Source organism: Harpia harpyja, chromosome Z, assembly GCF_026419915.1.
Source record: "Harpia harpyja isolate bHarHar1 chromosome Z, bHarHar1 primary haplotype, whole genome shotgun sequence".
NCBI classification, from domain to species: domain Eukaryota; kingdom Metazoa; phylum Chordata; class Aves; order Accipitriformes; family Accipitridae; genus Harpia; species Harpia harpyja.
In genome coordinates, this window is record NC_068969.1 from 95,854,879 (window position 1) to 95,870,020 (window position 15,142).

The following is a 15,142-nucleotide window of genomic DNA, read 5'->3' on the forward strand; positions in this document are numbered from 1 at the left end:
CAGATGTTGGAGCTACTGTAGTCAACAGGCAGCTAGTCAATACTGTCAGAGTACCTTAAAGATCAATTGAGCTTACCATGCAGACACCTGGTGATGGCTAGCTGAACAAACCTTTTCAGAGGAAGAAAAAAGGAATATATTATTGTCATCTAATCTGCCTTGTCAGTCTGTGTCCTTTTAGTGCACAGAAAATGTAGTTTCAGTTAGTTTAACATTTTAGCCTTCTGTTGTGCCTGCCTGCAGATTTAAGGGAAGACCAAGCATGCCATAGGGTTCGGTCACTACATATTTCTAAGGCATTTGGGGTATGAAAAGGGCTGCAAATATTCTTGTTGTGAGAGATGAGAACTTATTTGCTCCAAAATCCAGGTACGTTAGTGGGCTTTTTACACAGATGCATAGTTCTTTTAAAAGTTTTTGTATCTTGAAAATTACAGAATTAGTTCTTAATAGTCAAAATGTTTCTAGTGAAAGTGGGGGCTTGGACACATTCAGATGCTTTTCTCAGATATATTATGGTTCAGGTTAGATTTTTTTAAGAATGATTTGCTGTGAAAGGAACAAAAAAAAGTTTAGAATATGAAAAATTATATTCGATATTCCATAAAAACAGAGAAAATCAATCAGATCTGTCAGATTACATTCTTTCCAAGTCTTTCTGTGTAGCACTATCATTGCAAAATTTGAAAGCATTTCACACACAGAAACCCAGACTCTATGAAATATATTGAACATGTACTTGAATAAGTCATTTGACATAAACTAAACTACCTCAAAGTCATACATGAATTGAAGGTGGTTTAGATACCTGGATGGAATGTTCATTTCTATGCTTCCTTCTGTAAAACCTTCTAATTAGTATACATGCATTACATATTAGGCCAGTGTCGTACAGTCTGTATGTCAATGCAGGTAGAATTTCAATGAAAGTACTTTATGATGGTTGTTTATAAGGCTAGCAATCTTACTTGGATTACACCATTCTAACCAGATATTGCTGTATAACTAGAGCTTGCAAAAGTTTTGAGACAAACACTAACTTAAATTAAAAGATAACCCCAACAATAAAAAAAAAAAAACAACAACAACAAAAAAACCACCAAGGCAAAGCCTGGTTATCTTTAACTCTGAATTCCCTGAGTTGAAATTTGTTGAAGTTTAGGAGTATATTGGCGGAAAGAATTATTATGTACCAGGGCTACTCTTAAAGTCTTTTTGCAAGTCATCCGCTTTTGGCCATTGATGGAGATGAGACATGGCACTGAATGAACCTTTTTCTGGTCTAGGACAGATGATCTTATATGTATATTTTGTTTGAAATTCTGTCTATATTTGATAATGTTTCAAAGCTAGTGTTTTTTAGAACTGCTTATGTAATTCCCTAGCAATCAGATAACTCAGTTTGCAGGAGTCTCATCTTCATGTCTTCGTGCTGAAAGGAACTGAACCCCTGTTTTTAGATTTCTTAGACACTGATAAACCTCATGTATTTATATTTTCTGATTAGGGTTCTCTTCTGTCTAATTGGGTCTAATCTGGTTAAGATATTTAAGTATTAACTAAGTGAGTCAGTGGAAGAGTAGCTCTTCAGACTGGTAGTTAGTGCAAGTACTAGATTAAGAGCCCATGGTTCACTGAGCCTGCTCCAGCATTTATTTAAATTATTTATTCAAAGAGGAGCAAAAGGAAGAACATGAATAAAACAGGCTAAAGAACCCTAGATCAGAATGCCAGAATCCTTCTGTGGCAGTAAGGATTTTCTCCCCGTCTGTTTTTTGACAGAAGAGAGCGATGATAGGTACTTTTTCTTTATGTGGTTTCTTACCATTACACTTTTCCTAATTAAAATGCGAAGTCTGAATTAGTGTTTCAAAACATTTACTAGGTCACTAATATTCCTTAACAGATCATACAAAATAAAATAGTGAATTTAATACTCAGCAAAACAGTGCAGGTATTTACTGCTTAACATTTGCCCTTATATTTGTGAGTTCATCCTCTTCTGTGTCGTAGTAAAATATTTGTTACAGAATAAATCTTATAGTGTTGAGTCCTATTAAAGCAAACTGATGATTTTTGTGAAGATGTTTATACTTGTTTTCTTTAAATTTAGCAAATGAAATATTTGTGGTAGTTCATCACTGAACTATAGCTTCAGTTCCTTGTGCATTGTGAATCACCTGAACAATAGGCAACTTACTGTGTATTTCACATGAAGTTTCTCTTGCAAGATACACAGAAGTTGCTCTATTTAGAAAGAGCTGTCTCAATGTATCTCTGAATTTTGCTCACTGCCATCATGCTAGAATCATTGAACCACTATATCTTTGAACTTACTACATTATTTTGTCTTACTAAAAGATCAACTAACCTAACAAACAGGTCCCTTTGTCCCTCTTTTGATCACACTCCGAACTATTTCTCTTGATTGGAGGAATGACCTAGTTAAGGATGTGTTATTATTTTAGATGTGATTGATCAAAGTGAGAGAAACTGGTTTTATTATTTTGAACACTAGAGGGCATGAAAACGTGTTTCCAGAGAGAGAGAAATGCTTTGCAAGTAAGTTAAAGCACTTCTGAAATCCCACAGCTTTCATGATCTCTAAAGCTATGGGAAGCTGGATTGGTTTACAGCATCACAGAATCACTCAGGCAGGAAGGCACTTCTTGAAATCCTCTAGTCCAGCCCCCCTGTGGTCCAAGACCATGTCGCTTGATAACTTTACAGCTTTATTTGTAGTATTGCTGTGCTCTGAACATGAAATGACCAAAACTATTATGCTATAGTATTGTGTCATTTTTTATTTCAGTCAAGAAATCTTCAGTAAATTCATTATAGTGAATTTTCTTCGGTCACTTGCAACAACACATGGTCTAATATTACTTCTGGATCTGTTCAGCTTTTAGGTAACTTGCAATGCCAAGCATTGCCTCTTTATTTCATCCTCTTCTGTAAGTTAATTCTCATTATTTGTGTTAGGAACTTTATGATGGTACTTTTAAGTTTCAAAGACCTAAGGAGAAAATTAATGGGGATAGATATACTGAAAAATTAATAACAATATAATACTTCTTCCTACCTGCAGTATAATTCCTTGTTTAAAGATGCAGTTTCTATTATTACAGTTTTTGATTACAATGGAGTCATGTGTTAAGCAAGATTCCAGTCCTAGTTCAGATACTGATTTCCTTTTTGATTTAGGTTAAATCAGCTAAGTTCCCTACCTCAGCTACCATTTTTGTTAAATGAGAAAATACTTTTCACTTCCAGATGGATAATTTGCTTTTTAATAAGCTGGGGGGGGGGGGGGGGGGATATTTAATAAGTAGTTTCACAAATGAAGTTCTCTTTGAATACAAAACATATAGTATGTCAGTTCAGGCAATTTATTCAGGAAAACCTTAGCACTTCCTGTGAAGCTTGCATTTTAAATCAATGTTTACATATTTTAGACAAGAGAGTTATCTCCACTCTTTTGTTGCATGCAACTCTTCTGCATTTTTCCAGTGCTTTTGTCTGCCATGTTGACTACCATTCCATTCTAGTCATTTTCACAGGGTAAATTTTTCACGGAGGCTAAAACAAAACTGCAGTTTGCTAATTCTCTAGCAAATGGGTCCTGGGCAGTCCTAATGGCTTTCCTCTAATTGTTCCTTTCTTTTGAATAAGACTTCGATACATAACATGTATGTTCCCATTTAAGAACTTACCTATAAATATTGTCTATCATCTTTGAAAGACGGATTAACTTGCCTATCTGAGCATCAGGAGAATTGATACATGCTTTTTAACTGTCATGCAGAGAAGCAAGGCTGAGTTGCAAAGACTTTAAGACTCAGATTTCTCAAGTCTTGCTGGCAATGTTAGTTCTATCTTCTCATGCTTAGGCATTAAAGTAGGATCTTTATTTCCATCTTTACAAAAGATCACTTAATACTATACATGATGCAAACAGGATTTCTTATATGTGTTAACAGTAAATTCTGTAAATTAAAATGTAGACTATGAACTTAGCTTGTTTCTTTTACATTTCAGTACTGTCCAATGCTCTTCCATTTTTGCCCTTGTCCTAAGGCAGGACTTCTCAAATTAGCTCTGATCTAATTGGCTCTGATGCCACTTCTGTTGCAGTCAGCTAGAAGTAGTATGGGTTCCTGCCAAATAGTTCTTGAAATCCCACTAAAAACATAGGATTGGAAGTGTTCAAGGCAAGGAATGACTCTAATTCATGATTTGTTGAAAGGCCTTTGAGGAATCAGAGGATTGTTTAATGTCCATAGGAGTAACTGAAAACTTTCCTAGGTAATTTGTTGAATATATGTTTTCCTTACTTGTGAAATCCACTTTCAATGAGCCAGCTCCAAACATGAGTCAAAGGTGCCTGGTAATTGTTTACACAAGCTCTTCAATTTCATTTGTACTAAAATTAGGTTTCTCAGTAATTCTTGAGACGCCATTTGTCCTTGAAGTATATCAGCATCCTTTGAAAGAATAGATGAATAGAAGAGCTTTGTTTTAAGCAACAATTTTAAAAATAATGACCACAATACATATTGGGACAGCATCTCTTTGATTTGTAAAATAATTTTTGTAAATACAGGTCATACATTTATTGGAAAATTATCAGGAATGAGAACATTTCTATACCACATGTTATTTAATCTGGTTACCTTTTTAAAAACAATACTTTCAGTTGTGGCTTTTACAGAATTTTGTAGTTTATAACTCTTTAAGCTGCAGATCAGTGTGCAGTGGTTGTGTGATGGCCATAGATGAACATATAATTCTGTACCAGGGATAACATCTGCCTGCACAGGCTGCAGGAGTTGCCAATGAATTCAGAGAAGAACCCTGCTCAGCAAAAGCTCTTTGTGCAAACTGCATTGAAAACTTGACTAGACGCATTTCAGTAGCCTTAACATTCCTGCCTGGTCTAGCAGCTGCCTTTCTTTCATGATTAAACCAACTTATTTCTGAGCTCAGGTCTCTCCTGGCTTTCATTCTGATATTCCCTTCTTGATGCTATGATGTCACCTATAGTAGGTAGTGTCTGTATGCATGTTTAATGAAAGAGCCACCTGTTTAGGCTGGTACATTTTTGACATCTCTTATCTTGCTCTCAGGTATTAGTACTTTAATTTCTAGGAAAGCATTTCACACTTTTTTTTATCTTACATACATTTAGCTCTCCATGTGATTTGCTTCCAGCACAGACACAGTCATTTTACTTTCTGAGTGAGAGCTTGCTGCTTCATTGCATGGCTTTAGTAGCAATGATCAGAGCACCAAAATTTCGCTTACTTTAAATTAGTCACCATTATTTAACAATAATTCCCACACAACAGATATATGAAAGGCTACAAATAGTTCATGACTAATGAGACAAAACCCTTCATACATGCATCTCAAATCAGGTTATATTGTAATCTGTAAAACTAATGCTAGCAAAAAATTACATTACTGTAAAGTTACTGAAAGAACAAAACTCAGATATTTCGTGATGCTTTCAGAATTTTTTTATATTTCCTATTTACAGAATCAGTGTGTGAGTGAGTGCATGCTTGTGCATGCATGTATGTATGTCTTCCTTCTAGATAATTTTTAACCCTGTATGATTTCCACAAAATTTAATGGTTTTATAAGAATCTGGGAGATAAACTGCTGGAAGTTCACAATTGTAGTAGAATAGATCTGTAAAACACCCTAGAGCAGCTCTTTCGACAGAAAGGCTGCAGGCTATGATGACTCTTTATCAAATTCTTAAAAGAGAGCATTCTTGTGAATGCTCCAACCTCAGTAATAGTATCAGTACTACAAACCACTTCAGAAGCTGTTGTTCAGGTGAAAAGGTCTTGCAGAAATATTCCCATTTAGCCACCTATAAGGCAGCCAGTTTTTTCTGCAGAAACAAGGGCTGCAGAATTAAGCATTAAAGCCAACAAGGGTTGATAAGTAATAATAATCAGAAAGAATTTGCAGTGGAAAGAGGTAACAGTCCTGGGTAGCATCTTATTTAAACTTAACAAAATATAGTCAGAACATATATTTTTCTTGATACTTAGTCCCAAGTGAAATAATTGGTGATTTTTTTTTTCATTGAACACATTAATAAGGCCAAGCTGGTATCATAAATAATATATTCAGACTTTCTGACCTGTTAAAATAGATAAGTGATGGAAAAAATGAAAGACTGAAGAAAATGTACTTGCCTTTTGAGGGGTTGAAAGTTCAGACTTTCAGTTTATTACTCAAAGTCAGAATTAGGCGGGGTGTTTTCTGCTGGGGTGATTCTTTTTTCAGGTGGAAAAGGAATACTTCAGTCAGGATACTTTCAGGAAAAAATACCTGTGCTATGGAAGTATAACATTCTGAACAGGAATAATATAAAAAATGCAAGTTAGAAGAAATTTTACAAAAATAAACTTCAAGTTATCTAACAACTAAATGAAATGTGGAAAATCATTTTATTTAATTCTAGGTCATGTATTGTTAGCCTTCCAACATAAACTTTTATTGAGGTAGCTCTATATGAAACTGTAGACACTATCGTGCTACTGGGGAAAATTAAAATGCAGGTTTATCCTATATTCAAATGGTTTGCTCCTAATTCTTGTTTTGTCTGTTGTCTTTCATTCCTGTCTTGGTAGTGGCAAGGGAGGGGAAAAAAATATGGAAAAATACCTTGCTGTAATAAAGTGTGCATAAATATTATTAAACTGCTTAGAATTCAGATTGTGCAAGCAATCTCTTTGAATAGTGAGTATGTATTTTATTTTAGCTACATAATATTCAGTAACATTTTGTTTGGAGATGTCCAACTAAACCGTCAGGCAGTGTTTGAAAACAGAAGGTCTAACTCTGGGAGAAGCATCTGTAAAATACTGTATACTAATGTAAACCATTCTGTCCACTGTAGTGACCCCAGTTTGAACTCTTTCAGAGTTTCCAGTTGTTGATAAATACACATTTTTTAAACAACAAAGTTTATATATTGCTATTGTTGCGATAGAAAATGCAACACCCTTTTTCTCAAAGTACAACACTGCATACAGTAGACCAACATGCTTTGGGAAGGCTGCCCAGGGAAGGAGCACAACTGCACTATGCAGGAGCCACGAAGGGAGCATGCAGGAAAGCCGCATTGCTTTCCACAATTTACAAAGTAATAATCTCAGTTGTTTTTTCTGTTTCCGACATCTACCGCTACCTCCTCTGTCAAACAGGAACCAGTGGTCCTGTCCGCTTCCCGGTTGCTCAAGAGGCAGTTGGTTGAGCTGCAGCCCCTATGCCCCCATGGCACGATGCGCTGCCGGTGTAACATCCCCCCCGCCACCCACTCAGGACGGCACATGTCAAATGCAGTTGATGAAGCTGACCTAGGAGTTTGTCACAGGTTGCACCCAACCAACGAGATCAAGGTGCGATGGGGAGCCTACTTAAAGAAACTGTGTTAGAAGTCATAGTGTCCAGGTCCAGGCTATACTTCTGTCACAGGCTCTGTTCAACAGCACTATCTGTCACATGTCCTGATGCTGTAGTGGGTTCCCATCATATGACCCAAAGCATGGAGCTGGGTTAGAGTAAAATGGAGATCTCTGCAAAAAGGTAATCGCCACCATTGGCGAGCCTTCTGGCCACGGTCCCCTTAAAGCTGTAATCTTTTCAGCTTTGGATACATTGAGAGGAATTTAGGGATAAAACTTGGCCCTTTGAGTTCTAAAATGTGTCAGCACGGCTGGGAAAGTGAACCGACTCTGTAAAGATATTTATGCCTATCACCACACCTGCTTACTACCAAGAGCTTTTCCACTTACATGACTTCAGCTGACCAAAAAAAGTCTAATTTCATGTGGGTTTGTGTGCTCATTATTAATTTAATATATATATAATTTCACATTTTTAATTACAAAAAATACTATTTTGCTATTCGTTTATTTGAACCTTTTCTAAAAAAAATAGCAGTAGTTTACCTATCTGGGAGAACAGTAAAATAAATGTTTCTTTAATAATTCACTCTTTGTAGATCCTGTAAACCTGAAGGCATCAATAATGACATACTATAGTGGTGCCACTGACCAGCTAGGAGTGTGAATCTGATATCCCAATGTCTGTCAAAAATGTAGAGCAAAAGTTGCAATCACAAAACTGCATAGAATGTCAAATATAGTTTATTACAGTATGCATTTCTATAAGAGGTCTGGATTATCACTGAGTGCAATGACTGATTTTGCCTCTTTTATATAAAAACTAGATATTTGCTTGCTCACACTAGTGAGCTATTTTTTCCACAAAACACTGCCTACAAATAGCAACTTAATGTCAGATAATTTTATGTTCTTTGAGTGCTTCTAGAAACGTTTTCTTTTAGTCTTGAAAGAAAAGAAAAAAGGCAGGAAGAGCTAGAGGCTTCCCTGTAAAAGTCAAGGTGTATTACAGAGTTATTTGCTCCTTCAGTTCCTTGAATTTCCATAAACACTGTGATTTGTTTTGATACAGTGATCTGCTGCATGCCACTGTATAATGACAATAAGTGGTTTTGATATCAAGGTATAAATTTAGTCTTTAGTAATCTTGTAAGAAGCTTATTTCTGTGACCTTATTGTGGTTGGCTGCATTAGCAGGTTTAGTGCAATAGCAAAGGAAGGGCACTAAGGAGGAAGAAAGAGAGCTCATAATAAGCATGTTTGGTTCAGTTTTCTTTATCAAAAAAGAAAAAACAAATGTTGCTGCTGTATTAATGTGTTGTACAAAATTCTTCTTAGAAACAGAATGTAAAAAGGAAACATACCTGGCAATATTAAGTTACTTAGGATGTAGTTACAGAAATGCAGGTTTTATTTGCCAGAAGATAAATTGATATTGGCAACACTCACATCCAGTATTATCATTCAGGTATGTTTAAAGTGATCTATTAATCACTCACATTTTAATGATACCATGATTGTAAAGAAGACTATAGCTTATGATACCCAGAAAGCACCTTACTAACCATTGTTGGAATGATCACAATTCTATTCCTGTGGAAATTAGATTCTATATTATTATAATTTAATTATATAGTATATTCTTTAAATTGCTCAAAAATAATGTGACTTATGGCCTGGAAACAATGATTTCACCTATGAATCCCATATATTCAAAACTTATTTCATGGTGTAGAGAGATTTCTTGTCAGTTGACCCTGTAGGGCATTTGCCAGTGTAACAAGAAAAATGGTTCCTCCAAAGAGCAAAATATACCCAATTATAGTTTATTTATAATTTTTCTGAAGAGTGTAGTGTTTCATAGTACCCTTTACCATGAAAATAGCACATTTCATCAGATAATTGATTGATAGATATAATTTCCTCCTGGGAATTTATTTTTCTAATTCTCTGACCTTTTCCAGTAGAGCCCTGACTAATCCTAAATTTTCATTTTTAACCTTGCTCTGGGTGAATACTCAATTTGTCCTCCATCACCTTTCTTATGAATAGAAATATCTGGGTTAGCTTTGTTTCAAAGATCACCTGAATTAGAGAATTCTCTGCTTACCGGTGCTGGGAGATGGTAGCCACGTTCAGAGTTAGTAGAGGAAGTAATGGTGGCCTTGCTGGCATGACCTCAGCTGGTGTCAGAATGAATTGCAGGCTGTTGTTTGCTTTCAACACTGCTGGTGCTAGGCTGAAACAATTGCATGCAAGAGTTGGGGCTTGAATTAAAATTAAAAATAAAACAAAACAAAACAAACAAACAAAACACCAAACAAAAAAGCCAAACCAGCAGAACAAACAACAAAAAGATACTGAACTGGAATTGACCCCAGGTAGCAGGGAACTGAGTTCAGTTCTCAAAGTCACTGGTGGTAATTCAGTATGGGGAATGATGTCTTTGAGAAGAGCTGCCAAGAGGCCTGAAAATCATCTACCAGTCTGAGACGTACTTTCCTAGAGTGGCTGATCTCTTGTAGATGATTAAGCCTTTTCAGAAAAGCTACTTAATGTTATAAATTGATTCTCTTTAGAAACCATGAGGAAGGAAGACACACTTGAAGAGAGTTAAGAATTAAAGAAAGAGGCAATTGAGGGGTTTGCGGGCATGTTTTCAATAGCAGTTTTACTCCCTGATTACTAGCTCCTTACTGTGCCCAGGGGAACCCATTGGGGGACATGGTGGATTTTGGTTTGGGGTTCTTTTTGGGTGTTTGCGGATTTTTTCTGCATACTCCTTAGCTGTCTGATGCCAGCCGAAACAGATTGTTCAAATATAATCCATATTAAAAACACTTTCAACAGACTGTTAAGAGTTTGAAGGCTTTTGTCTGGGCAGCCGTGAGTAATCAGAGCATTGGCTATTTCTGGTCTGCCTTAGTTCTACAGTTCTGTGCTCTTTAGTGGCTGCTCTAACTATCCAAGGGTTTACCATAAGAGTTCTCACTTGAATAATGCGATAAGAGCCTGAATATAGGAAACGTTCATGCAAAGGGCACGTCTCATGCAGCAGGAAATCCCAGTTATCCCTTCTAGCCTGTGCTCTCAGCCAGCCACATCTCTGCCAAAGCATACCGTAGGAAAAGGACGTTCCCTTACACAGTTACAAGTGCTTCATGATTAGTGCAGGGCACCTCCAGCACAACTGTCCTGCTTCCCCTCAGGGATATATTTTTTAGACGATTTTAGAATTAACTTCGCCAATGGCCTTTCTGTGGGATCCTTTTGGAGCTTATACCCCTCGTCCGTCTCCAAGAAATAAGATGAGATTTCGCTTTTTGAAGTCCTACAGGTATCTCTTATAGTGGCTTACGGTGTAACTGACAGTGATAATAGTTGCAACTGTGGCTCTTTTTTATTCTTCTGTAGGATTATAGTATGGAAAAATTTGGAAATTTCTTGTATTAATTGTGACTCTTTTGAGCTCTTAAAGGCTTTCCTGAACATGTATATCAGGAAAATAGTACTTGTTTCTGTGTGATTGGAAAGTATTATGAATAAGTGACCATGGAAGTTCATGAAACTGCACTTTTCAAACAAATAATAATTTTGAATCTTTTTTTGCACTCCAAGTTGGGAAAAAAGTAGATTAACATTTATGTCGGTGTTCTTATAAAAATATTCATTCTAAATATTATCAGAACTTATTATAAGTAAACATATTTAATTATAAATATGACACACAGTACAGCATACCAAATCCGAATTAATATTTATAGTTGAGGGGCTTTTGCATGACCAGAAAACCATGTTTGCTAAATACTTTTGTGTTCAACATTTTAAAAGTAAGTATAACCAATGAAAAAAACAGCAGATTCTATTTTTTCCTTAGCTGTTATTTAAAAATAATAATAGCAAAGTATGCTTTCCATTATTTATCATACTGCTTTTTGCAATTGAACCAATACTTGTTTGCCAACTTCCTTGCTTTTATCTGTAATAGATGCAATATAAATTTTCAAATATAAAATTCTTAGGAGAAGATTCTCCCGTTCGTATATAATGCATTGAAGAACTTACTGCATATTATCTTAATGATAACTTTTTAATATTAATTGATGCAACACAGTCACATTTATTTGGACACGTGTACAATATCAAATGCCTAAGCAGCTAAATGCTTTGTGTAGGATTATCAATAGCAAACACTGTCTGTGTGAGTACCGTAAAAAAAACTGGCTAGGTACAGTCCAACTTCTCTCAGTGTTTCCCTTTGCAAAAGCTAGGTTGTTCACACAGAGGGAGCTGGTTTTATCACAAAAAATAATAATAACAGATAAAGGGACTTGAATAGACAATAAAAAGATGGTATCTGTAATAGTTTCTAAAAGTTCAAAACTAGATCATATAGTTCAACTGAAATTCTCTTAAGGCAATCTTTTTATCAGGGATTTTTGCTTAAAGAAAGCTACTCATTTCTTTTACAAACTTCTATCAATGTTTCAGAAGCAAAAAGAAAAATATTTCAAGTAGCATGTTAATATAGGATCTGATTATTTTGATAACATGTAAATATAGCACATTGTTTAATTTTTCAATCTAACAGAGTGAAAATAGTCTTAGAACTTGTTAATAAAAATAAAAAGCAAGGAACTCTTATCTATAGTCCAGAGGTGTGAATGAATTTTGTCTTACCATAGAGAAAATATTAGATGTTTGTTTTTCAGGAGCTTTAAAGAATTAGTGTGAAGTTGAAGATAATTTTATAAAAACTGGGTCATAGTTGTATTATTGAATGTGAGCCATTTTTGTTGTTACTATTTCATTTAACTTTTAACTGAGAAGAGGATTAAAAATCCTTAATATACATATTGCCATGTCACTGCCATGGCTCCATTCACACTGTAGGTTATATTTAGAAATCCACTACAAAATTTTACAGTACTCAGTCCCCATGTAATTTAATAACCTTGTTTATGTCAACTGACAGTTCTGCTCACGTCACTCAACTATCTGATGTCAAGGGGCTTTGGTTTCTAAATCTGAATACCTGATAGTACCATCCAGGCTTTCCATGATGAACATTGTTTAGCAATCCATGCTGTTCTACTTCATAATCTTAATTTAAATTGTGAAGTTGGGCGTGATTTTGAAATTTCTTTTGCTACATTTTGGGCAAAACCATAGTGTTTCTTCTGTGGGATACTCAGAATCTATTGATTAAATGGACCATTATGTTTTAACTTACATATTTAATTCCTGGGAGATTCTGTGATACACTGATGCCCCCTTATAGCCAAATAGTGATTTGAGCTGCTTTGCTGATCAGCAAGTGCTGGGGTTTGTATATTTCAGAAGGTGGTGGAAGAGCCAGGCTAATGCAAGTTTTCTCAGAGTAGGAAAAAAATATGTCTTGAGACAATGCAGTTTTTCTAGGAAGAGATGGAGTGCAGTTTAGCCACTTAAAGCTCCTCTTCCTCTGCCCTCACTATCTAAACCATAGCTTAACGCCTCAGCAAATTGTACTGAACAAAAACAGGAAAGCAGACCAAAAAAACTGGTAGAGATTCACTTATGATTCACTACACACCAGACGTGCAAGTATTCACAGCATTACATGTAAAGCCAAGGCAGGAGTAGGTACTTCACAGATAAGGAAAGTCAGGAGACCACCAAACCATTTCACAATTTCAGTATGTTTTTGCAGGCTGGAGAAGGAGGAAGGTTGTTTAGTTTTGTATGGAGGTGTGCCCATCCTGCTTTCTGGCAGATGAACATTCTTCTAGTCCAATGTAAACAAAATATTTGTAAATCTTTATTATGTTTCCGGAACTCACAGACAAGCTCACCTCTTTTCCTTTTTTCTCTTTTTTTCTTTTTTTTTTTTCTTTCTTTTTAAAGCATTGAGTCTGTCTAAACTGAAGCACACCTCATTTCCTGAAATGCAGACAGGAATTGTGTTTCCTGCTGCATTTAGCTTTGCTCAGGAAAATACCAGTAGATGTGACTGTAAAAACTGAGTCCTAATAGTAGCACAGTTATGCTTTAGAGCATCCCAAGAGCCTCTGAAGAATGGATGGAAACAGAAGCCTTCTTCATGACCTCTAAATCCTCTCGTGCATGGATGAAGAACAACTAAAGCACCTATCAAAATTTCCTGCACATAACTGAGATGTATGAATAAGAGCATGGTATATGACACTCAATCCTGCTAGATGCTAAACACTCACACCTGCCAATGCCTTAATGACAGGTCCTCAGGACCGCTTAGAAGATTCTCCAGAGGCAGCAGGATGTGTCCTGATTGTCTGGCTGGTCATTAAGTCTTTTTCCACAATGAAGGATTTCTGAATAACTCAGAGTGAAAATCAGCGGAGTAAAACCCATTTGTGGAGACAATTTTGTAGAGATTGTAAGCTCCAAAGTAAAATGGGTGTTACAGAGAAATGACACTGGCAATAATACGCATTAAATTGAATAATCAAAGAATTAATAAGTTCATTAAGTTATTGCAGTGTCAGAACTACATCTGCATTTGGTTAGCTATGAAGATACACCTCCTGAGACAGTAATCATGAAACTTACATCTTCATATGGAAAAGAAAGAAAGGTTCTGTGTTGTTTTATGTGAGCTTCTTTTGTTCCTTCCTCTGCTTGCTTTCTGTTTTTCTTCTTTGGCTGCCATCTGGCGTATTTCCTTGGACTAGAGGAGTGATCATGTGGCTGAAGGTACTGCCAATACCACTTCTGCAGCCAGCTGCTCACGGCATTCATACATAAGGAGGCAGATTCCCTCCTGCCAGATAATTGTACTCCAAGCCACTAAACTCTCAGGAGCTGGGCTGGAAAGTGGAATCTCTCTCTCAAACAGCAGTTTTCAGGAATCCTTTCTCTAAAGGGATTTCTTAATTATGTCAAAGCCTTCTTAGTAAGCAGAGTGTAATTTTCTAACATTTTTGTTATTATAAGCCTTGTAGTGAAATGGGAATAGAAACCAGATTAAAGTTTATTATTTTATTTATTAGGGATTAGAGTCGCAGCACACTGGAACTGGTTTGGTTCTTTTGAATGGTCATTCAACATTGTCTAGGAAATAAAATATTCGAATGTGTAAGTGTGGACTTTTCTAGTGAATGTGATAAGTCACACAGTTGATTTCATATTCAGCTCAGAAATTCTGTAATTCAGAGTATGCCATGCCACCGTTAAAACGATATTTTGAGTCTCACTCAGACTTATTTTAGACAAATCTGCATGCCAAAATATCATCATACCCAATTCAGACATTTGGTTATGTTAATTTGAAATCTTGGGAAATGTGGCAAAATAGCAAGGCGTATTGCTAGTCAGCTTAAGTAGCAGTGGGAAAGCAGTTGCAAGAGAATCATACTTGATTCTTGGTGTTGCCGCAGACTTATGTCCTTGACAAAACTGCCTAGACAGTCTCTGATAATGACTAAATATAAAGAGTCTCTACGCCATTTCCTAAAAGCTCAGAAAGTCAAGTCCCAGTCCATAGGTCCCCAACAGCAGGAAAAAAAACAGAAGACAAGTAACACGTTCAAAAGTTTGAGCTTTTGCTTAAATTTCTCAGACGTAGTTGATCCTCACACAGATAGGTTGAGTGAGTCTATCACAGTGGGACAGGTTGAGTGTGTCAGTGTTTCTTATTGCTGCTTTGGACTAGCATTACTTGAGTGCTTATTCTGTGGGATTTTGTTGTTCTTGCT

The 15,142-nt window shown here is 36.1% G+C and overlaps 1 protein-coding gene across 3 annotated transcripts in view; it reads left to right on the plus strand.

The window, feature by feature from the left end:
• Positions 1 to 15,142, plus strand: part of PDE4D (phosphodiesterase 4D) — a 370,375-nt gene that overhangs the window by 169,010 nt on the left and 186,223 nt on the right. Inside the window, exon 1 of one of the 3 annotated variants that reach the window (XM_052775620.1) lies at positions 10,525 to 10,764. The exons of the other annotated variants lie outside the window; for them this stretch is intronic. Within the exon in view, the coding sequence (XP_052631580.1) occupies positions 10,676 to 10,764 (89 nt within the window). The 5' untranslated portion in view covers positions 10,525 to 10,675. Of the gene's footprint in view, positions 1 to 10,524; positions 10,765 to 15,142 lie in introns of those variants that run through there. 3 annotated transcript variants of the gene reach the window in all.